This window comes from Scleropages formosus, chromosome 8 (assembly GCF_900964775.1).
Source record: "Scleropages formosus chromosome 8, fSclFor1.1, whole genome shotgun sequence".
NCBI lineage: Eukaryota > Metazoa > Chordata > Actinopteri > Osteoglossiformes > Osteoglossidae > Scleropages > Scleropages formosus.
The window spans coordinates 7,819,945-7,841,076 of NC_041813.1; the positions used below are offsets into that span (position 1 = coordinate 7,819,945).

At 40.8% G+C, this 21,132-nt stretch overlaps 2 protein-coding genes across 3 annotated transcripts; both read right to left on the reverse strand.

Annotated features, from left to right (window-relative positions):
• Positions 1 to 611: 611 nt before the first annotated feature.
• On the reverse strand, positions 612 to 10,946 carry bub1 (BUB1 mitotic checkpoint serine/threonine kinase). Of its 2 annotated transcripts, XM_018766084.2 has the most exons (25): positions 10,760 to 10,946; positions 9,150 to 9,209; positions 8,944 to 9,073; positions 8,459 to 8,655; positions 7,960 to 8,003; positions 7,761 to 7,843; positions 7,525 to 7,571; positions 7,237 to 7,421; positions 6,629 to 6,738; positions 5,133 to 5,689; positions 4,964 to 5,010; positions 4,751 to 4,870; positions 4,504 to 4,614; positions 4,308 to 4,392; positions 4,137 to 4,215; positions 3,783 to 3,960; positions 3,625 to 3,688; positions 2,946 to 3,478; positions 2,693 to 2,839; positions 2,363 to 2,463; positions 2,106 to 2,267; positions 1,624 to 1,781; positions 1,303 to 1,480; positions 1,024 to 1,130; positions 612 to 940 (listed from the first exon to the last, which is right to left on the reverse strand). In XM_018766084.2, exons 1-25 carry the CDS (start codon positions 10,798 to 10,800, stop codon positions 745 to 747), a joined length of 3,720 nt encoding a protein of 1,239 aa, XP_018621600.2. In that variant the 5' UTR covers positions 10,801 to 10,946; the 3' UTR covers positions 612 to 744. The 2 variants fall into 2 exon arrangements, with proteins under 2 accessions (XP_018621600.2, XP_018621599.2); XM_018766083.2 differs by lacking the exon at positions 10,760 to 10,946 and having other exon boundaries at positions 9,150 to 9,565.
• A 2,004-nt stretch (positions 10,947 to 12,950) lies between these two features.
• On the reverse strand, positions 12,951 to 20,096 carry fam98a (family with sequence similarity 98 member A). Its single transcript, XM_029254447.1, has 8 exons — positions 19,937 to 20,096; positions 19,071 to 19,219; positions 18,329 to 18,463; positions 17,547 to 17,731; positions 17,058 to 17,138; positions 16,433 to 16,549; positions 14,880 to 15,047; positions 12,951 to 14,669 (listed from the first exon to the last, which is right to left on the reverse strand). The coding sequence occupies exons 1-8, from the start codon at positions 19,972 to 19,974 to the stop codon at positions 13,911 to 13,913; spliced, it is 1,632 nt and encodes a 543-aa protein (XP_029110280.1). The 5' UTR covers positions 19,975 to 20,096; the 3' UTR covers positions 12,951 to 13,910.
• Between the last annotated feature and the right edge of the window lie 1,036 nt (positions 20,097 to 21,132).

The window sequence follows — 21,132 nt, forward strand, 5'->3', positions numbered from 1 at the left end:
TACGACGCGAACCGGAAAGGATCCTGCGGAAATGGGTCGTGTTCACGGGCGACAAGCGGCGCAGCAACTATGCTGCTGTCCAACGTTTTGTAAGAGAAGGTTTTTACAGCGGCTGCTCAGTTTTCGACCTAGTCGGTTAAGAAGGTGCAATTTTCCCTACCAAATTGTCATACAAAAATGTGTAGTTTCTTAAATTTCCTATTTATAATACAGTATTGTGTTACGTATTTTTATCTCAAGTAGTAGGCACATATTCAGAGCTCATACACTGGGTAGTTGAGCTGGGAGTACACACTATGTCATATTGTTTTTTTTTTTTTCCTCCATTGCCAGGATGGAGACTCTGCACATATTTATGTAAATGTATCATTTCACTTACCCCCTAGTCAATATACATGAAATGTGTAGTTTTGGTTAAGTTATAAGGGAGTGTACGTATTAATGTTTGAGCAGGATAGGACTGTTGACTTAAGGTTGTTGGTTTTAAGCCTGCTTCCTGCTATCGTACCCTTACTCAAGGTCTTAACTGCTCTAGAAAATACTGTAATACAAGTGATCCATAAGACAAGCAGAGCATGATACCATATGCTGATAGCAAAAACCTCATGTCTATACAGTACTTTATTGCATTTGCAGATACACTGTTTTGTTTCACGATTATAAAAAAATGAGTAAAGTTGGAGTAAAACCTATTTACAATGCCAACATTAAAAGGAATCACCAGCTAGATTGGGCAGAAAAGGTTCATTTGCAGGAGCGCTTGCTCTCCAGAAGCTGTCCCACGAGGCGCTTTTTAAGCATGCGCAGCTTGGTGCCGTAGTTTTGCTGCAGTTCAGCACTCAAGCGGCTGCGCAGTATGCGCAGGCAAGGCAGGGAGGTACAGTCAGGCACATTCAGCAGGGTGTGAAAGAATTCCATCCACAGTTCAGCATGGGGGTTCCTGAGTGACAGAAACAAAACCTTTTTCTTTTCCATCTCTGGAGGTGATGTAAAAGTTCATATTAAAGTGAGGAAACGGTATACCTCTTAAAAACAGCATTTGTCTTCCAAACACCATCTTCATTTTTGACTTTCATGTATGTTCCAAAAATCATGCAGTAAACGGTGCCTGCGATACCAAAGTAGTCAGTCTGAAACAACAAGTTACATTGTGAAGAAAACATGTCAAACTAAACTGGACATTCAGTGCCGCTGCCCGCAGTAGAGCTGTTTCAGAAGCAGCACACATGGCTTAGCCTTAGATTCAGTTCAACATAGCATCAAAGTCCAGGGGACTTTTTATTTTTTTTTTTTTTTTTTTACCTGGTAGTTCCATGGTCTGCCACTCAACATTTCTGTACACTGGAAACCAGATGTCATGCACTTGGCTGTGAAGGCTGTGCCTTCTGGGAAAAGGGTCATGTCAATGCTCTGTCCTAGGTCAATTAGTGCCAGTCCATGGTCCAGATGGTCCGGGTCAAAACATTCATTCTCAAGGAACCTACACTCACAGCAGCAAGAAACAAAGGGGGCCTGAATTACTTTAGAAAGTACATATTAATCATTTTGTCTAGCTGTGTCTAGCCCCAGTTTAATTCAGTGAGGGCTTGAGGCTAAAATGTGAAGTATAAATTTCCTACCCACCTCTCCCCAAATATGAAATTATCAGGCTTGATGTCAGCATGGATGATTTGGGAACTGTGGAGATGCTCTACCATCTGAAGAATGCAGACAGCAAAGTACATGGCAAGTGGTGGGGCCATCACCTTCTCGCACGTGTTCTTGTACAGATTCACCACATTCTGTGGAGAGCAGCAGCCAAACCAAGCTGCAGTCAGTATCTCCATTAGAAGGTTAACCATAAGATAAATGTACTACAGAGGATCCGGCGTTAGTTGGACAGATTCTTTCCATTGGCTATATTCAGGAAATTGTCAAACGTTAGGTTTAAGATACAAAATTAAATGGTTAAAATTGAACAGTTTAGTCAAAGTTGACTTCTGAGCTCACAAAAAAGCTTTTTCTGGGGAGAGAAAAAAAAAAAAAAAAATTGAAAATTTATGTTGGGACCCAAGTGACTATGCTCTTATTTAATTGTTCCAAGCAGAATAATAAAAGGAACTAACTAGTAGTGTGCCACAGTTGTGGAGCTCGCCCAGGAGCACACTGCCATTCTGGAAGAGGTGAGCAGAGTAAAGGTTGTTGAAGAGGTGGCGCAAACTGGATGGGAGCCTCTGGTTTAGCTGGCTGTTGATATAGAACTCCCAGGGGTTGGGTGGTTTTTGAACCTAATGGGAATAAGAGTTAAAAGGAGTGCACATAAATGAGCCTTCCCAGAACAACAAAGGTTGGGCAGAGGGAAATAAGACTTTAGGTCACACACCTTGAAAATTAGTTTTTCCGAGGTTGCAAGGCACCTTGCTTGGTAAACAGTTGCAAATGCTCCCTCCCCAAGCACACAGTCTACCCGAAAGGATTCCGTACCTACGACATGTGAAAACAAGGAAATATTGGAAGAGGGGAGTAAGAATGGACATAAAACACACTGAAAGCCAAGATGAAAGACACAAGCATTATATGTTCAAGTTAAAATGCTTCTCTGGCTATTAAATGCTAAAACTGTGCTGCAGAATGATTTTAAACATCTTTATTTTGCAATTATACACAACTTTTGCCACTGGGAACATTATTATGCAGGAAACACATTTTTCACCTATAGTTACAGTTGTTTTTGGCACAATGGAAGGGACTTTGCAGTTCCAAGTGCTGAAGTTTGGGGTACAGCTGAGTGGAGTAGGCAGTCTAGCCAGCAACCTGGAAATTAGATCTTCATCCCATGGATCAGAAATCAGCATCATAGCTATGGCAGAAAGAGGAAGAACATATCATTTGCGCTGGCTTTATGACACAATGGGAATGGGGGGGAAAAAAAAAAAAAAAAAAAAAACGGACAAAAATTTAGGTACTTTTAAGTGATGGAACATCCTGAACTGGCCGAGCTTCTGGATCTGGACTCATTGGAATGTCAAAATCTGGTCTTGTTGCTTGTTCTGGGCTTTTTGGCAGGACAAAATCTGATATGGACACTTGTTCTGGACTTTTGGACAGGAACCAGTTTGACTTTGGTGCATCACCTGGACTTTTAGGTGGGGACACATCTGACATAATTTCATGTTCCACACTTTTCAGAGAGACCCAGTCTGGCTCAGCGTCATGCTCTGGGCTTTTCACATGGAAAATGTCTAGCTTAGGTGCTAGGTCTGGGCTCACGCCAACATCCCAGTCTTTCTGACACTTCTGAGCAAGGATCCCGGAAGAAGCAGAATTGTCTGGGCTCAGCATTTGCTCTGGGAATGAAAGTGTCTTTGACCGCTCCGACTGCTCAGAGATGGAAGATGCTGGCAACATGTGATGGTCAAAGATAGTCCCTTGGTCACTGCACATGGCTGTACTGGACAGCGGTCCCTTCTCTTCAAATGAGCTTTGTTCCAGAATCGGGCTAAGGAGAACATTAACAGGAGAATCAACACTCATCCATATAAATTTACAAGCACAAGAGGCAGTACAACTGAAATTCTATTGATTAACTGAACCTGAACATTCTAGATGCATGCACAAGCAACTTTAATTAAAAAACTCCAGTACCTCAATTTGGTGGACTGGTGCTGAAAAGTCTTCGAGTCACTGAACACTCTTTGTAGATGGTTTTCTTAAAATGACAAAATTCATAAAATTACTTTCTCAATATTAATCAGTACAGTAATCAAAACATAGCAAATCATTTACTACGGTTTAGAGTTTACCCTGGTCCTCATCCAGTTTCCAAGGTTGTGTTGTGGTAGCATGGAAGGGTGTTGAGACTAGACAGGCAGCAACTGCAAAGTCTCCAGTGTTGTTGGGACAGGTGGCCAGGTTGTTGTTGCAGTGTGGACCCCACACTGTGCTGTCATCTGTAGAGGACTTCACACTTGCAGATGTGTCCTAGCAAACAATTAACTGTTAAACTACTAATTGGTTAAAACATCCAGCAAAATTTAAATTCATCTGCTAGTGATATCACAACTCCTAAGCAATTCAGCTCAGCCCAAGTAGTCCAGATTTGTAATTTATAGAATAGAACAAAGTGCTAACATTATTAATGTCTTGCATGGATTTACATTTTGTTTCACTTGCTTGGATACAGGGAGGTCTGCCAAAATGCGCGCTGGCCGAGTCGCTCCCAACCTAGGGTTCACTCTGGGGAGAATACAAAACAGCAGACGATTTCACTTTGACCAAAAGATAAAAAGAAATACATGCTCTAAAAACATCAAGAATTCTGGCTTCACCCTGCATTTTCTTTTTCATTTTCATCCTGGAATATGGAGAAGGGAACTGCAGTAGGGGCCCTTCCTGTTCCAGAAGGTTGAATAACTAGGGGAAAAAAGAATAACATTTTAACCCCTTGAGATCATAACATACCAAACTCCCCCCCCCAAATACCATATCCTACATATACATTGCTGTCTTAAAATTGTACATCACCAGTGTGCTGATAAGTGATGTCCGAAGTGTTGTCTGGTAATTTCCGAGACATGCATCTGAGTGACTCATCCTGAATTAAGGTCGGAGCTTGAAACATGTCCATGATTACATCTGAAGGCAAAGAAGTTGAGTTCAGCCATGTTGAAGCAGATTCCACATTCCTTCATGTTTCTGCTACCCCAGTTCTTTATATGGGTGTCTGACTGAGAATACTTCACTAAATGCTTTGACAAAACTTGTAGCTCACCAAGAGCCTCCCGGGTGTTCACAGTGGGAGATGGCTGCACTCTGCAAGGGGTTGCCTGGACCAGGCCCAGGGATGTGTTCGGGGTGATGTGGGACAGATTCTCAGTCCCCCCTTCTGACACTTTAGTAAAGGAGACACACAAGCACAATAAAGAAACTACCATAGTAATAAGTAATAGAGTAAAGTCTGACATGAATGTGTAATGAAACTCACCATCTTGTGTGCCATTGATTTCCATCACAGTGTTGCCAGAAGGATCTCTGTCAATACAAAAATTAAATAAATTCAGCTCAAGTCTACCACTTTTTTAAAAAAAAAAAAAAAAAAAAAAAAAAAAAAAAAAAAAAAAGGCAGGACTTCCACACAAATTTCTTGAACTCACAGCTCCCCTCTGAAGCTCTGTTGATCAAACTTGCTGGTGGAATGGTTATTGATGTTGGTTGTGTGGAAACCACCACTCTCACTTTGAACTGCACAAGCTGCCCTTTTCAAACCAGTTATCTCAAGAGAGGCTGTTGAACAACAGGAAATGTTGGTGCTCTGATCCACCAGGGATGCAGATGTAAAGGAGCCTAATACAGGGCCAGAGAGAGTCACAGGTGGGCCTTGCAGGGAAGGCATCATCTTGCTCAGCTGTGACGGCTGGGATAAGCAGTGGCCAAACACAGCCGCAGCTTCGTCTTTCTCAGAGCCTGCCAACACAGGCTGTACCAGGGTGTGGGGACCCAGGGTATCCAAAGTAGAACACTGGAAGGACTGCCCATGGGGTAGCAGATGTGCCCTTGGCAATGACCCAGGTGGCAGGCCAGCATTCAAATTTTGCACAAGTGTCGACCCCCCACTGGATACACTACGATGCCCGTTCGGCTGCTGGTAAGGTTCTGGGTGTAGACGAGAACTAGATTTGTTAAGGGAACCGTCTTTCAAAGTACAGGCATCCTGCAAAACAGAAATAATAGCTTTAGAACATAAAGACGTTTCCCTATAAAGAAGTTATAAATACTTAGATGTACAAATGTACCAAATACATGCAGCTGACTCTTCATGTGCCGATTATCTGGTTTGTAGACTACCCATGCACAATCAAAAATTGTTAGACAATGGCTAATGAAGTGGGAAACAACATTTTGTGGCCATGCATCAAGAGTACCTACATACATCTTAATATATCATTCAGGATTGTTCATATGCATTTGTGGATAGCCTGTGAATACATTGCCACTATGTGCTCAGTCTATCTCTAGCTACAGTAGTGTTCATTATTTAAGAGCACAAATTTTCACTGAACATAATTTCACCCCATAAAATGGCCAACAATTAGAAAGCTTTTTAAAAAGAAAAGAAAAGAAGAAAGAAAAAAAAGAAAAAGACAAAACTTCTAAAACTAAAGCTTCAGTTAAAGAAAAAAGTAAATGAGTTAGCAGGATTTTGAATAAAATATAATTGAAGTTACATTTCCTAATGAAGTGGATTTTTCTATCAGGAATTCTGTAACAAGAAAAATCAGATACTTCTGTAAACAGATGTTTGAATGGTTGAAAATTTTAGTTTTTTTAATTATGGTACAATAAAGTATATGTTCTCTTTTCCATGTTTTCCACGTCTTTGTAGCCCTCTCCCATTTATTAAACCAGATACGAGTAGGCTACACAGTATGAGTCCACAAATCCTTTTAAATAAGTGTTGACAATTCAGTAAAAGCAAAATTTCCACTGATGTGTGACAATACTAAACAATGCTATTAAAAATAATTCAACTCAATGATGCCAAGTCATGCAAGTATCAGTTGTTGTGGATGCATGCGGTTCTGGTGACCAAAAAACATGACTGAATGAGACATCATATTGACTTAGCAAACAATATAACCACAAGAGTTACCTGCTGTTCTTCTGTTTTGTTAGCATTCAGGATGCTCTCCAGCTCTACCAAGCAACTCTTCAGTTGCCTCACTTCTTCTTCTTCTTCCTTCAGGCATCTCTGTTTCTCTTCTGCCATGGAAACCCCTTTAAATTACCAATATCATGCTGGGACAATACACAGCCCTCCATAAAGACAATTAACAAGAAAGCACTGAGCCTGTAATATTACACATAGCCCTTATATTATGGAGTCCTATACAATGGGGGTGCATGATAACCCCTTAGGAAAATATATACCCTTGTCAGGGTCCGTATGTTTCAGTAATTTTCAAATTCCAGAATTTCTCATTACTTCTCCAGGACAAACCAGTAAAAAGGGAGGAGAAAAATCCAGGACCAAAAGTTAAGCACTGTAGTACTAAAAAGACACAGCACACCACCACAAATCTACTATGAACCAACATGAACTTCAAAACTTTTAAATTTACAGACCACTTGCAAACACTGAAAGACATTAACACGAGCATTACAGGCCCCAAGTGATCAACACTGAGCCTTAGGTAAAAACTCAGCTTGGAGAAGGGTCGGTGACAACCATTGAATAGTGTTAGGTAAATGGAGACTTACCCCACTCTCTCAGTGTCTTCTGCTGCCTGCACTTCTCAAAGTAGCGCTGTGCTCTGAGTTCCTCAAAACACATCTCAGAGCCTTCACAGACCAGGTCATTCACACAGTACATGGAGACCGACTGTAAGGTTACTGATGAGGCCTGACCAGGTTGGGTTACTGGTGTGTTCTCAGACCTGGAGATTCTGTGGATTGCAAAAAAACAATTCTGTTCACACCGTGACCTAATATAGATGTTTATACAAAGAAGCACTTCCTAAAGGCGACAGGCAAAATTATGAGTCTTACATGCGAAGGGTCCGGTCAGTGGGAACCTGGGCCCAACCTTCAGGGTCCTGCAACAAATACAACCTTTTACGTTGTATTACAAGAGTGAACAGCTGCAGTTTTTTCTCCAAAATTCCTCACATTCCGAGAATGACTTCTGTCAACAACTGTTTCAAACAGGTCTAAATTAACTGCATAAGAAGTATATAATTTAAACCTCCCATATATCATTATCAATTAAAACTTGTCTGCAGCACCTTGAACTGTGGAAAAAGTCTCTCTCTCTGTTGCTCCATTTGGTTGGTCACTTGGGAGTTCTGTAGAGGATTCCGAACAGCACCTAATATTGAACAGCACATTCAATAAGTTCCTGTAACTCTGCATCATTTAAAGCCTTAAATAAATTAAGAGATTAAGCAGTAATAAAAATTAAAAAAAAAAAAAAAAAATCCTTACCAGGTGCTACATTCTGATGCTCTGAAGGTCTGGCTTTAAAAAGCCTGTATTTAAAAAAAAAAAGAATTATATTCGTATACATAGGCTTTGCTTCAGAGTACGCATTAAAATTATTAGAAACAGTTTTTAGCCGACGCCTTCGTACAAGGCAACTTTTAAAAAAAATATTCCGCGCTGTATAAACTGTATTGATCTATGATCAGCACTTTGATCAAGGGCAGAACAGAGAAAGTGGTGATTCAGACCTGCAAAGCAACAGCTATAACCACAACATTCAGCTATTTTTGTGTCTTACTTGCTTAGGAATATGCATAACCCACACTATGTAAAAAAAAAAGTACATTAAAATTAAAGTACTACTTATAAATAGGATTTCTTTTTTAATATATATAAAAAAAAATTTCCCTGGCACTGCGGTGGGGGGGGGGGGGACTTGCATACAAGCAACTACCACCAGTAAAACACCAGAGGTGACAAAGAGGCTTGCAGAAACTCTCACCGGTACTGTTGAAGAATCATTTCAGATGGCTCTGCCTGGTTCTCTAAGGCTCTCTGGTAGACCGCATCAGCCTGTGGAAACAGGCCTCGCTTTTCGAACTCCTGGGCCCAAGCAACGTAAAGGGGAGACGTTCTGGCACCTATGCCCTCGCCATGTATGTAGCTGTACAGATTAATTGGGTCACTGTAATAACTTGCCTGTCAACAAAACAAAAAGGGAAAATTAGAGGCAAAGAGCAATTTGTAATTTATGTAAATTTTAATTTCGCTCCAAGTCAAATACTAGACCCCATGAAACAGCTTGAATTTTTTTTTTTTTTTTTATTATTATTATATCTTACTGAGGCTTTTTACACAATAGCCGACAGAAAATCTGGCACTAATGAAAAAGCATTGAAAAGAAATATCATACAGCAATTTAGTGACTATTTTTGCTGGCACTCAGTGTATATTCTATAATAATAATAAACTGCAAATTCTACTTACACATTTGATGCAGAGGTTGATGTATCTAATGTCATTGCAGTAGCGCTTTTGTGGAAGAAATGTTTGAACCAAACGGTTCAGCACACTGGAAATACAACTATTCTGCTCCTTCTCAAGATGCTCAACATACCTAAAATGAAAATAAAGTAAATGTTGTGCTTTATAAAACTGCATAAGGTTTTAAACTGTGAGATTTGTTCATTTACCTTTCCCATAAGTCAAGTGGATCATCTCCAGTGTAGGTACTCAAACTCATCTCAAACTTCCTGCAAGGCATAAATATAATTATGATGGGGAAAAACAACCCATGCAGCTTCATATGCTGGTGACAGTGTATGAGTGAGTAAGACAGTAAAGCTTCCAGGTCCCCAGTTGCCTTCTCTGCAGCAGTGTTTCTGAATCTCTCTGGAGAGGTATATCCCTTGGTCTCACTGCCTTCCATCTCTTTGTTTTGAAACCTTGCTTTGGTGCAGAATATGTATTACGCCAGAAAATGCATGTCATATACCCCTATAATGTCCTTGGATCCTAGGTCCAAAACAATCCCTGAGAATTTCTCCCACGACTGTGGCAGGCCATGATAGTTCCAGGTTTTAACAAGAATTTGGTGACACAAACTGTCCTGAATGAATTCAGTCTTCTCTAAGCACTGAGATTATTAGATTTATTAGAACAAAAGTATCTAAAGTTTAAGAAACTACAGCCAGATTTGAAGGGCAGCATCAAAATAACAGTATTAGGGCTTCTGCCTTTGGACCCAAGGTCGCAGGTTCAATCCCCACCTCCGGCTGTAGTACCCTTGAGCAAGGTGTACACACACACACACACACACACACACACACACACACTTTCTGAACCGCTTGTCCCATACGGGGTCGCGGGGAACCGGAGCCTAACCCGGCAACTCAGGGCGCAAGGCCGGAGAGGGAGGGGACACACCCAGGACGGGACGCCAGTCCATCGAAAGGCACCCCAAGCGGGACTCGAACCCCAGATCCACTGGAGAGCAGGACCTGGTCCAACCAGCTGCGCCACCACGCCCCCCTTGAGCAGGTACTTACCGTAAAATTACCCAGCTGTATAGATGGGTAAATAACTGTAGGTACATTAACCTTGTAAGTCACTTTGGAGAAAAGAATCAGCTAAATGTGACTAATGTAAATTGTTAGGAGACATATTCATACAGAAGAGAAGAGATCATAAGACGAGTAAGTAAGCTGCCATGGCATGGCATGGCATTAACAGTCCAAACTACTATTTTAAACAGATTTGCTCTAGGATAGCCTAGGCTAGGGCTCCCTACTGCTGACAATTAATTATACGAATTTATCAGGAAGCTTTTTTTTTTTTGTTTTTTAAAAGTACTACTGTCTGACAAACAAACAAAGCTGTTTTTTTGCTTGTTGTTGATACTGACACGAATACCGTGAAACAAACGCTAACTCGGTCCAACAAATCTAACTGTAGTTTTTCACCGACAGCCAGCAGAAAAAGTCAAGACAACAACAACAGACTAGTAGTAGCTAAGTTATGAACTGAGTTAGGCCATAAATAACTCTGTCATCATGAGCAACAACGAACGTCACTCGACTGTCCGCGATGCTAGTCCTGGAAAAAAAAAAGGGAGTAAAACGAGTGTAACAGAAGTAAAAAGACTGTAGGAAAAGGTAATGAAGCATTTCATGAATACTTTGGGACCCAAAAGAGAGGACATCTAAGTTCCTTACTAACGACATAATTATAAATTACGCCCTGTTTCTGTCAGTCAGAGCACGTAATTACGTTGTAATAAATAAGCGGACAGCTCGAAACTTACTGTAAAGACGTCCCAGCAGCCATTTCGTTAACGTTTGTCATGACGTTTCTCACTATAATACATTACTTTTCACAACAATTATTAAGCTACAATTCCCGTGTATCTTTTAAACAATACCTTAAGTCTATCAGTATTTTCCGGCCTCCACCAGCTCGGAAGCCGCAACTTTCAAATTACCCTCGCTCAGCCAATGAAATTTCACGTCGTACGGAAGGCAGCTAGTGAACCAATCATTCAGCTGCACTGTGACGTTGTACGTGTACGTCAGGGAGACCTTGGGAGGAAGGAATAGTTTGGACTCCTCACTTAAAGCCGAAGGAGCTTTTGTCAGATCTGGAAAGCAATGGATGAGTGGGGGAGCAAAATTGATCTTATTTCTTCAGATTAGAAAAATATAATTGTAGAAACTCTAGCATTGAACAACTGAGCACTGAGGGTAACTGATAGGACAACTACTAGCATAGTGGTTAGAATAACTGCCTTTGGACCCCAGGGTTGCAGGTTCAAGCCTCACCTGGCTGTAGTACCCTTGAGAAAGGTACCCTGAATTGTTCCAGTAAAATTACCCAGCTGTTAATAATTGGATAAATAATTGTAATCTTAACATTATAAGTTGCTTTGGAGAAAAGTGTCAGCTCAATTAACAAATGTAAATAACTGATAACCCTGCAAAGATACCTTTGTTCTGTGCTGAATCCTACAGTGATCTTCCCAGATCTAGATAGCAGCTGTTCTAAATATTCAACAGCTCTATTCTAGCCCATTGCAAAGTTATTTAGGAATACGACAAGGCTTTTGATGGTGTTGTTACTGTAGAGGAGGTAACCAAATGTATTATGTGCTTCAAGAACAATGAGTCATCTGGTGATGTTGGAATCGCAACTGAATTCTAGAAAATGTTCTCTGAGCAATTTGCTCCCTTCTTGCTCCAAGCTTTCCTTGAAAGTACAAATAATGGGGCCCTACCACCAACTGTGACTCGGGGAATTATTATTACATTAATCCTCACACCTAAGAAGGATTTGGCTTCTTTAGAGAACTGACGCCCTATAAGTCTACCCAGTAATGATTATAAAATATTTGCCTCCATATTTGCCATAAGGACCAAAAATGTATTAGACAGTATTATAGACAAAACACAAAACAGCTTGAGAAAGCGACACTTTGCTATTAATATTCGGTTATTATTGGATTTATTGGGCTATAATGAATATATACATACTGAAAGCTACATACTGTACTTTTTTAGTTTCATAAGCCTTTGATTCATTGGAACAAATTCATTTTGAAAGCTGTCAATTTTGACTGTCACTTTTTTCTGTAATGCCATCAACACTGTACAAGAGTAGCAATAGTTGTATTTAGCGGAAATATGGTATATCTTCAAGATTGTTTATCTCATGTTATTAGACAGGGCTGTCCAGTCACCCCATATCTCTTTCTCATTGCCTCGCAACCTCTTTCAACCCACTTGTTCAAAAATAAGTTAAAGGGTGTTTTGACTGCTGCCCAACAAATCCTCACGAATCAATTGGCAGATAACACAACAGTCTTTCTCAGGGACCCCTCCCAAGTATCAGTAGCTATTGCTCTTATTGAAGAATTTTTCTAAAACATCACGACTCTCTTTAAACCTCAACAAATATGAATTGATAGCTATCAATAATAATGCAGATTATATAATTCTACATATACACAAGTCTTTGTGTCTTGAAAGGTGGGTTAAAAACAACATTTTACTGATAAAACAGCTCTTTAATTCTAGAGAACATCTAATGCACTATGATGAATTCCTGACTAAATACAAGAGACACCTCTGTTATGCCAAAGGAATGTGCTTTAGTTTTTGATACAATACCTTCAGGTGTCATCATGCCGTTGAAAAACCAACAGCCTTCTTTAACCCCTTCCCTAGGTGGTCCCATACCGGCATCGTTTGTACCATGTGCCCGCAAAAACTGTAATGTCAAACTACTGTGCTTCTAGAACACATTTAAAGTTCTTTTCTAATTGTGAAATTTACATTTATCTTCTCAGAGCTGTAAACTGCTTTGGAGGAAAGTGTCTGCTAAATGAATAAAATGTAAAGACCTCTATGTCATAGAAGCTCTCATGGTGAGTGTATTCCCATCATCAGCATTATTTGAAATCTGCTACATGAAGCCCTGGAATGTAAAATAAAAAAAAAAAAAAAAGACAGAATTTTTACAATCTTACAGCATTTTTAATGTAGTTAAGGAGGTCAGTCATGGAAGAATATACTTTAGATGTTCTCATGCATTGTGAAAACAATTCTCCAAGCCCAACCGAAGACAATTTTTTTTTTTTTTTTTTTTTTTAATTGCTCACCTTATGACTAACTCCCAAAGTCAAGCAGTCTTGTAACATATGTACACAGCGTTGCCAACAAGCAGCAGTACACATCATCTTTGAAATAATGTCAGTTAAGTGAGTCGTGGCAGTTTTTAAAAGAAAAGCAGTACCATCTTCATGGCAGAAGGTTTTCTGATCTAATCCATTATGTCCAAATCCAACAATGTAACTTCACACAAAGCAAATACCTTAAGGAAAAATAAAACACGCCTTTTCAAGTATTCTTCTTTTTGAATTAAACAACAGGATGGACTGCAAAAATTTCACAAGACTATATTTTGTCAGCCTTCGTTCTCATAAGAGCATGTGGCATTTTCAGAAAAAAGGGCATACGTGCGAAACCAAGCCCCACTGGCTTCAGGTTGCACTGTTTTTCAAATATTATCCAAGATAAGCCTTGCATCTATTATACAGAGACATCACAGCAGAGAAAGGGAAGTTCCAATTGGGAACATAAATGTGGTGAAGCTAGGCAGCTCGACTTTTGGGTCCATTTGCTTATATTGACAAATGATCAAGAATTCTCAAACAGATGCTAGCAGCATTTACTCTTTTAAGATTGCATAGGACTGGTTAAACCTGCTCCACTTAACATTATGTAACACTGTCAACATGGTGCAGAAAAGTCCGCACATTTCTCCTGCAAGGTAACCTCTATTAAAAGTGCTCTCTAAGACATTCCTTTACCTGGCTTAAGAGGCAAAAAGTAACAGACCATTCCTACTCCTCCTTTGGGTTAGTCTTTTTGAGCTCTGCTGTAATGACTCATAAGATGGTTTCAACTGGTGTAGTGTCTACCCTGGGCAAAGCCTGCCTGACTGTATTGATATCCTCCTTGTTGGAAGAACTGTTCAAACTGCCCTCCTTGGTTTAAATTCTGCCCTCCTCGCCCTCCCCATCCTCCTCCCTGGCCCCCTCTACCTCCCCTACCCCGGCCCCCTCGCCCACCTCGCCCACCACGCCCACCCCTCTCCTGGTAGTGACCAGTGTCTTGAAAATTGCCTTCCTGCTGGTACCCACTCTGGTATGTCCCACCTACCCCACTAACCCCACCATGATAAGCCCCACTTCCTCCTCCCTGATACCCACTTCCAGGGTATCCAGGACCCTGAAATCCACCATGGTAATTCCCACCTCCATAGCCTCCTCTGCCCCCTCCCCCTTGATGCCCCCCTCCATCCTGGAAGTTGCCAGTTCCTCCACCTCCTCCATCAGACCAACCTCCCTGTACCTTGCCACCACGACCACCACCACCACCACCACCACCACCACTTCTCCCACTTCCCCGTTCATAACCGCCTCGCCCTCCATGAGAGTTCTGGTCAAAGCCCCCTCTGCCCCCTCCTCTACCATATTGCTGTCCACCACCTCCATACTGTTGTCCACCTCCGCCATACTGCTGCCCACCCCCTCCGTACTGCTGCCCACCCCCTCCTTGGGGTCCATCCTGTCGCTTTTGCCAGGTGGGCATCTCTGGTGGGGGTGGCTCAATCTCGTTGGGTCTTCCACCCCGGTCAGGCACACGGCCCATGAGAACCTTGCATATTTAAAAAAAAATAAATAAATAAATTTGAAAAATAAATTTACAGGGGGGAAAAAAAGAAAGCTATTAACCACATTTAAATGTTGCCATTAACGTCATTTTATAAAAGTTATTTAAAGGAATAGACAGTCAAAAAATAGAGCCAGAAATTATTGATTCAACTAAGTGACCAAATGTTATAATGAACATGAATATATAATGAACCTTGTTGATGGCACAGGCTGTCTTCTCACGAATTTTTCCACTGCTTGTGCGAAGGATTTTGGACAGGTCGTCTCGTGCGGCCAAGAGATGGGCCACAGACACACTGCTCTTGCTGGCCAAAGCCGCACGCTTGGGAGGGTAGACTTTGACCAGCTTCTCAGCATGGTTCTGAACACACACATATTAAAACATGTCTTATTCCTATTATCTAGGTGTTGACAAACGGTCAGAAGACATTTAAGCTTCTTACAAGTTTTCCACAAAAACTATACTGCAGGGTTAAATTTAATCTCAGATGCAACCAATACAGGAATCACTTGATTCACAAACGCTCCTTATCCGAAATTTATAACAGCTCTTGGCTTTAAATACCCAAAATATTTTCAATTTACAGTAGAAAATTTAACATAAAATCAGTATAATGAAATATATCTGAAGACAAAAGAAAGCTGCGCATCACATAAGTGATTCAGAAGTGCTGCGATTGTATGCTCATCGTGTACCGTCGCTGGTGTGTCTGCATTCAGATCTTTCCACTTGTGTGTGTGCGTTGCTTATGGAAGTGTCTGTTGGCCATAATGGGCAAGTCATTTTACTGAATGACCTCAGAGCAACTAACAGGAAAAGATTAGCTGATGGTTTTCTGGGATACTATATTCCACATTTTAGCATAAGTGCACAGTTTTAGGAAGTTGCTCCCAGTGAACACAATGTGCTCAGAGGATCTCTGCTTGGTTGACTGCTCATCCTGTGAAAACCTGATAAATTAAAAGCAGGAAATGCCACGGAGCAGTGTAAATGTGTTTCATATTGTGCTGAAATTATGGGTTGATGGTTATCTACGTGTTTTATAGTGTTCTAGTGATGTTTGCAAACATTTGTTTAGGGTTTTTAGATAGGCTGGGAACACACTATTATTTTATCGCTACATAAAATAACAGCAAATGGGCTTTAGGTATCGGAAATTGATACCTGCACTGTTTTCAAGAACGGATTAATTTTATAAATGATGGGATGCCTGTATTTTAATGTTTTGGCTCACCATGTACAAACACGTATAGTTTTGGTGATTGCCATTATTTTAAGCTCAGTGTCGTGCCAAGCATATTGTAGCATGTTGGACACATTCATATAACATAAATAATGCTTAATTTTGTGTTATACAACTCTGAACATGGGAGCCTTCCCATACCCACTCCCTGCCCAGAAACCTTCATTTTTCCCTACTTGTCAATTCTTACTAATTTTGTCGGTTTTTCATGACAGCGGAACACCCATTTTATTTAAATCTACCAATCCTTATTCTCCGCCTGTTCACCTCGCAGGCCTAGCCTTTTGTTGTGTGCAACAATAATTTTTACACAATATTCATTTTATTGACTGTTACTCTGGTGAACAAAATTGAACTGGTATACCTTTACTGTAAAATGTTGCAAATATGTTTTGTTTCAATGCTGCCCAAATTATTAGAAGAAAAAAAAAAAAAAAAAAAAAAAAATCTTGCCTGGTGGCATTTCAACTGCACACAATCAGATTTGTACAAGATGTCTTACCTTGGCTCTCTCTGACCAGTCAAAAGACTGGACTGTCACATCAAGACGTTTCAATAACATTTTTCTTCTTACGTCATATTCATTCACTAGTGCTTGATTGATAGCTTCCAGCTTTTCCTGTTTGAGCATAAATACACCTTTCAGACTCACTTCTCTTTGGATCTCCTACTTAAAATTTACAAATCATTTGTTACATATATCTTTATATTTCCTATCAATCTGCTGCTATTAACATAATGTTACTGCTAAAGTTATCCGTGTTAAAATTTTGTATTCTTTACCAATTCCATATGTAGCTACCATGTAATGTATGCTCTGTGTTTAAATGATAGCATCAAACAAACAGACTGAACTTTGAAAAATCATATCTGCATCCATCTCTTTCTGTTGGCGAAATGTATTTTTGTTTTTGCTGAGAAAACTGTGTGCGAAATGAATAAATGTATTATTTGCATATATCATCAATATAACAAAATCATCCTGACAGCTACAAAAATGTAGCTCTAAAAAAATATGATAAAGTCAACATCAAGCCTAAATTTTAATTAGATCTGTTTTACTTACTTCTGAAGCTGCAACACAAACGTTGTTTGAACTGTAAGGGAAAGCTACATTAGGTCATTACCAAGTGAACAGGTCCAAGTGGCTTTTTCAGTAGTGGTCCTCCTACGTGAGTGGGTGGCACTTTCGACAATGCTTCTTTCAGCTGAGGAAATTATAAACAAACACTCATACATTTGCTTAATTATAGACTGCATTCTGGAAATTCCATTTAAGTACATCATAAGCACTTTGGGAATGCTGATTAATTACATAAAAATTCCATCAAACATTCCATTCTTTTAAAGCAATTATATTTCATTTGTATTTGTAATTTCATTCATTTGTATTTGAAAACTGCTATTAATTATTTAATAATGACCAGGACAATAACACAGAAAACTAAGTGTTAATGGAGAGAATACTTGTTCAAATATATCGTTCATATATAGTGCTGCTACACAAGCCACATTCTGTCAAGGTACAATGACTTTCTGGGGGTCCATTACTGGCAGCACCTAATACTCAGACATATAATTGAGATGAAAAATACTTGCGAAAGTTCGTCTCCTACCTTCTTCTCTATTCCACTGAAAAACTGAAACATTGTTATGTTGGCAGGTGGTTTTGACATCCCCAAGGCAACACAGATACCCTTCAGCTCCAAGAACACTTCACTTCCTTCATCTTCTCGGACTTTCTTCTGAGGCCGACTCACCAGGATCATCTTCGATGCCTCCAACTCAGAGATCAAGAAAGCTAAAGCAGAAGACCGGGATTTCTGTTATAGCAGCGCAAGCATGTTGTAGCAGGCATGGCAGCAGCAGCAGCAAAGAAGGATGGATGGATGGAGGAGGGACAATCTGGAGACACTTGTAAACAATGTCCTCACAACTATTTGCCCATTGAAACCTTCCCTGGCAAGGAGAAGGAAATCAAAGAAGCATGACCCTTCCTAGCTGAACCTGTGCTCTTGCTCCTCCGAGTATCATGTCCTACACAGCCATTCCCCCTCACCAGTTACTTTTTTTTGTAAATAGCACTAATGAAACTCCACAATTTTTACACATACCTTGAAGCTGTTCTACATGCAACAAACATTGAAATAAATTCATAAACTGAAGCAGGTACCCATTCCAGTTTTGCTTTCAATACAGCATCAACAAAATCATCTTCACTTTTGCATCATCTTGGACAACCACCAATTGACAGACAATAAAATCACTGCTTTATCACATTGCTTGTATTGAGAAATGTGTTTAAATGCTGCAGTAATGGTGCGCAAGACTCAAATAATTGATGGCCTGTAAAAAAAAAAAAAAAAAAAAAGACCAAAGAGCAGTACTCTTCACATACTAAGGAGAAGCAGAGAGTTGTTCTTGTTAAGGAGTCGCCGGGTAACATCGCCTGTGGTGAGCACTGAGTAAGGGCACATCATCTCTGTCAGCAAACCACTCATCTCCAGCTGAAACTCCTCAGCCTCAGTGGGACCTGGAGAAATAAACAAAGAATCAGCAGTAAGTAAATGCAATCAAACGGAGGGGAATCACTGCAGGCAACAGCAAGACAACTGGTTCTATTTTTATGTACAGTAGTTTGGATGTACAGTTCTGGGCTTAAATCTGATAAAAGACATTACGCAGAATGTAGCTTTAAGTCACTTTAACAAGCTTAATTTTACCAAGACTGATTTTTGCCCATTTTGACTGGGTCCTGCTCTCTAGTGGGTCTAGGGTTCAAGTCCCGCTTGGGGTGCCTTGTGATGGACTGGCGTCCCGTCCTGGGTGTGTCCCCTCCCCCTCCAGCCTTACGCCCTGTGTTGCCGGGTTAGGTTCTGGTTCGCACGACCCCGCTTGGGACTAGCAGTTTCAGTCAATGCGTGTTTGTGCATTTTGCCCATTAAAATGATTTCATAATGAGAAGTAAATTTAATAAACTGTGTACTTTTTTTTTTTTTTTTTTAGCAAAAATAGTAAAACACATTTCACAACACCAAATGACATCTGTTCCTTCTATTTATACATAACTACAGAATTAGCGGACAGCAAAGATGAGATTCTCGAGACAGGATATCATTACAAATAACCATAGCACTCACTGTTCGTGGGGTGTACGTTCTCTTCCAATTTACAGTAGAGCTTCAGCTCAGAGACGATCCAGGAACACAGCTTTGTGAACTCCGGGGAAGCAGCCCCAGCTGCCATAGCCTTGTCCAGGGCTCCTTCCTCGAGGATGGGTCCATTATACCTGAAACACAGAGAATGACTAATGCCCACTACCTTCAGGACCACTACCTGCACCACATACTGGGGAACACCAGAACCACAAGACGTAAAGCGAGTTCAGAAAGCTTAGGGAAAGTGGCCGTTAACCAGAACGATCAGCATCACCACTGTGGATAGCAGGCGACGCAGTGTTTGGGAGAGCTGCCTTGTGATCGGAAGGTTGGTTGTTCAAATCCCATTCCTGCTGTGGCACAATGATCAGTGGACTTACCTTGAATGGATACAGTAAATACGTTGTAAAACACCACACATGAACACATTATTGAAAGTTACCTAGAAGAAGAGTGCTATCGGGGAAAGAAACAAAAAAAAGGCTAACAATCTTTTTTTTTTTTTTACAGTGGAAAAAAAATGTCTGAGATCAGCAGTCAATCCCCATTTTTTGACACGTAGGGGAACACACCCATGAAACCCAGCCATGGCATAATTATTGCACTTCTCTCAGCACGTAGGACAACTAAAAGATTGACCTTCCCTGTCTGGTTTTTGACAGGTGACCAGCCACAAACCATTAAGTGTTTTAAACACGAACACAGGACGCGAGTGAGAAGAAAACAGTTTGAAAATGTTGGTGAGGTGGAAGAACAGCTGAGCTGAGCTGTTCTGTTCTGTTCTGCAGACACTGACGACGACAGGCTGAGTCAATGCACGCCAGGAGTGGAGAAGTTTTCCCACTTACCCTAGGTCCTCCAGAGAGTCGAGGATGTCGTTTTCCATTTTATCTTAAAGTGCTGACATACCATTAAATAAAACAAATTAATACGTAAATCCAAGTTGCCAACTTAACAGCAGTGCTAAGTTGGCATGCCGGGGTCCGTCCCGGACCTGTCGGCTGAAGCGAGGGCTGACCAACACTATGCCTGTGTAAATTTCCCACTGTGATATTACCGTTGTCAGCATCATTAATATACTAATAAAGTAAGAATGCGCATACATTAACATGTATTTAAATTACTGTACCGGCAAGCATTTTTACAGTGAAATAGAAAAGAAACGTGTCATTTAAAAATAAGGCGCATGAAAAGTCCGTCGAGTCTCGCATGCCATGGGTTGCCATATTAGATGCAAAAAAAAGTCCTCGGGTCTAAACCGCTGTTTAGCCGAAACGTTGCAAGTTGCTAAAATGTTAAAACGTTAACATGTGGATACAATAAACGTTTGGAGATGCACTTTTTTAAACGCTTTAGGTAAATTAAAATGGCTGGAGTAAGAGAATGTCACCCTCCCTCTCAGTTTCAAATCTGACTCTTGACACACAATGACAATCAATGACGTTTGTCGTTTCTATATTACACTCCTGTTTATTTTTCATCAAAATCACCCATGTTCTAATGCTACATTTTTTAAATGTGCTTGTCCGATGTCTTTACCATCTTCCAGTCACCTCAGTGATATCTGCCACTCATCTTTACCCCAGCACTACAGTCTGCTCTACCCACTACCATCCTACCCACTGGACACGCTGTATTGTTCCAGTCCTACTTGTGTTCATTGGTTGATGGTCAAGTGTATCAGATACTGATGACATATAGTAGTTTTTCTTCTGGGTGGCATTGCGGTGCAGCACCCGGGCTGTTTGGGCGTGGGTTTGAATCCAGCTCTCTCTCCGTAGAGTTTGCATGTTCACCGCCAGCAGTGTGTGTGTGGCTGTCCTGCGATGGACCGGTGCCCTGTCCAGGGTGTGCCCCTCCTAGCCAACCAGCCAGTGGTTCCGGGATAGGCTCTGGACTGCTGCAACCCTCAAGTAGCGCTGGGTGGTGCGAGAGGACGTGGGTTCGATCCCCTCTCGGTGTGTGTGGATTTCCTCTGGGTGCTCTGGTTTCTTCCCACACTCCAAAGACATGCTGTTCAGGTTCCCCCATAGTGTGTGAGTGG

What these genes read in the sequence shown, in the direction of transcription:
- bub1 (XM_018766083.2), bottom strand. Translation starts at nt 9,385, where the DNA reads ATGGAAGGCAGTGAGACCAAGGGATATACCTCTCCAGAGAGATTCAGA. An exon ending in AATCAATGGCACACAAGATG is followed by an intron (nt 4,871 to 4,963) that starts GTGAGTTTCATT and finishes CCTTTACTAAAG; the next exon opens with TGTCAGAAGGGGGGACTGAG. An exon ending in AATGAAAAAGAAAATGCAGG is followed by an intron (nt 4,216 to 4,307) that starts GTGAAGCCAGAA and finishes TATTCTCCCCAG; the next exon opens with AGTGAACCCTAGGTTGGGAG.
- fam98a (XM_029254447.1), bottom strand. Translation starts at nt 19,974, where the DNA reads ATGGAAAACGACATCCTCGACTCTCTGGAGGACCTAGG. An exon ending in CACTTGGACCTGTTCACTTG is followed by an intron (nt 16,550 to 17,057) that starts GTAATGACCTAA and finishes ATGCTCAAACAG; the next exon opens with GAAAAGCTGGAAGCTATCAA. An exon ending in ACTGGTCAGAGAGAGCCAAG is followed by an intron (nt 15,048 to 16,432) that starts GTAAGACATCTT and finishes GTGTGTGTTCAG; the next exon opens with AACCATGCTGAGAAGCTGGT.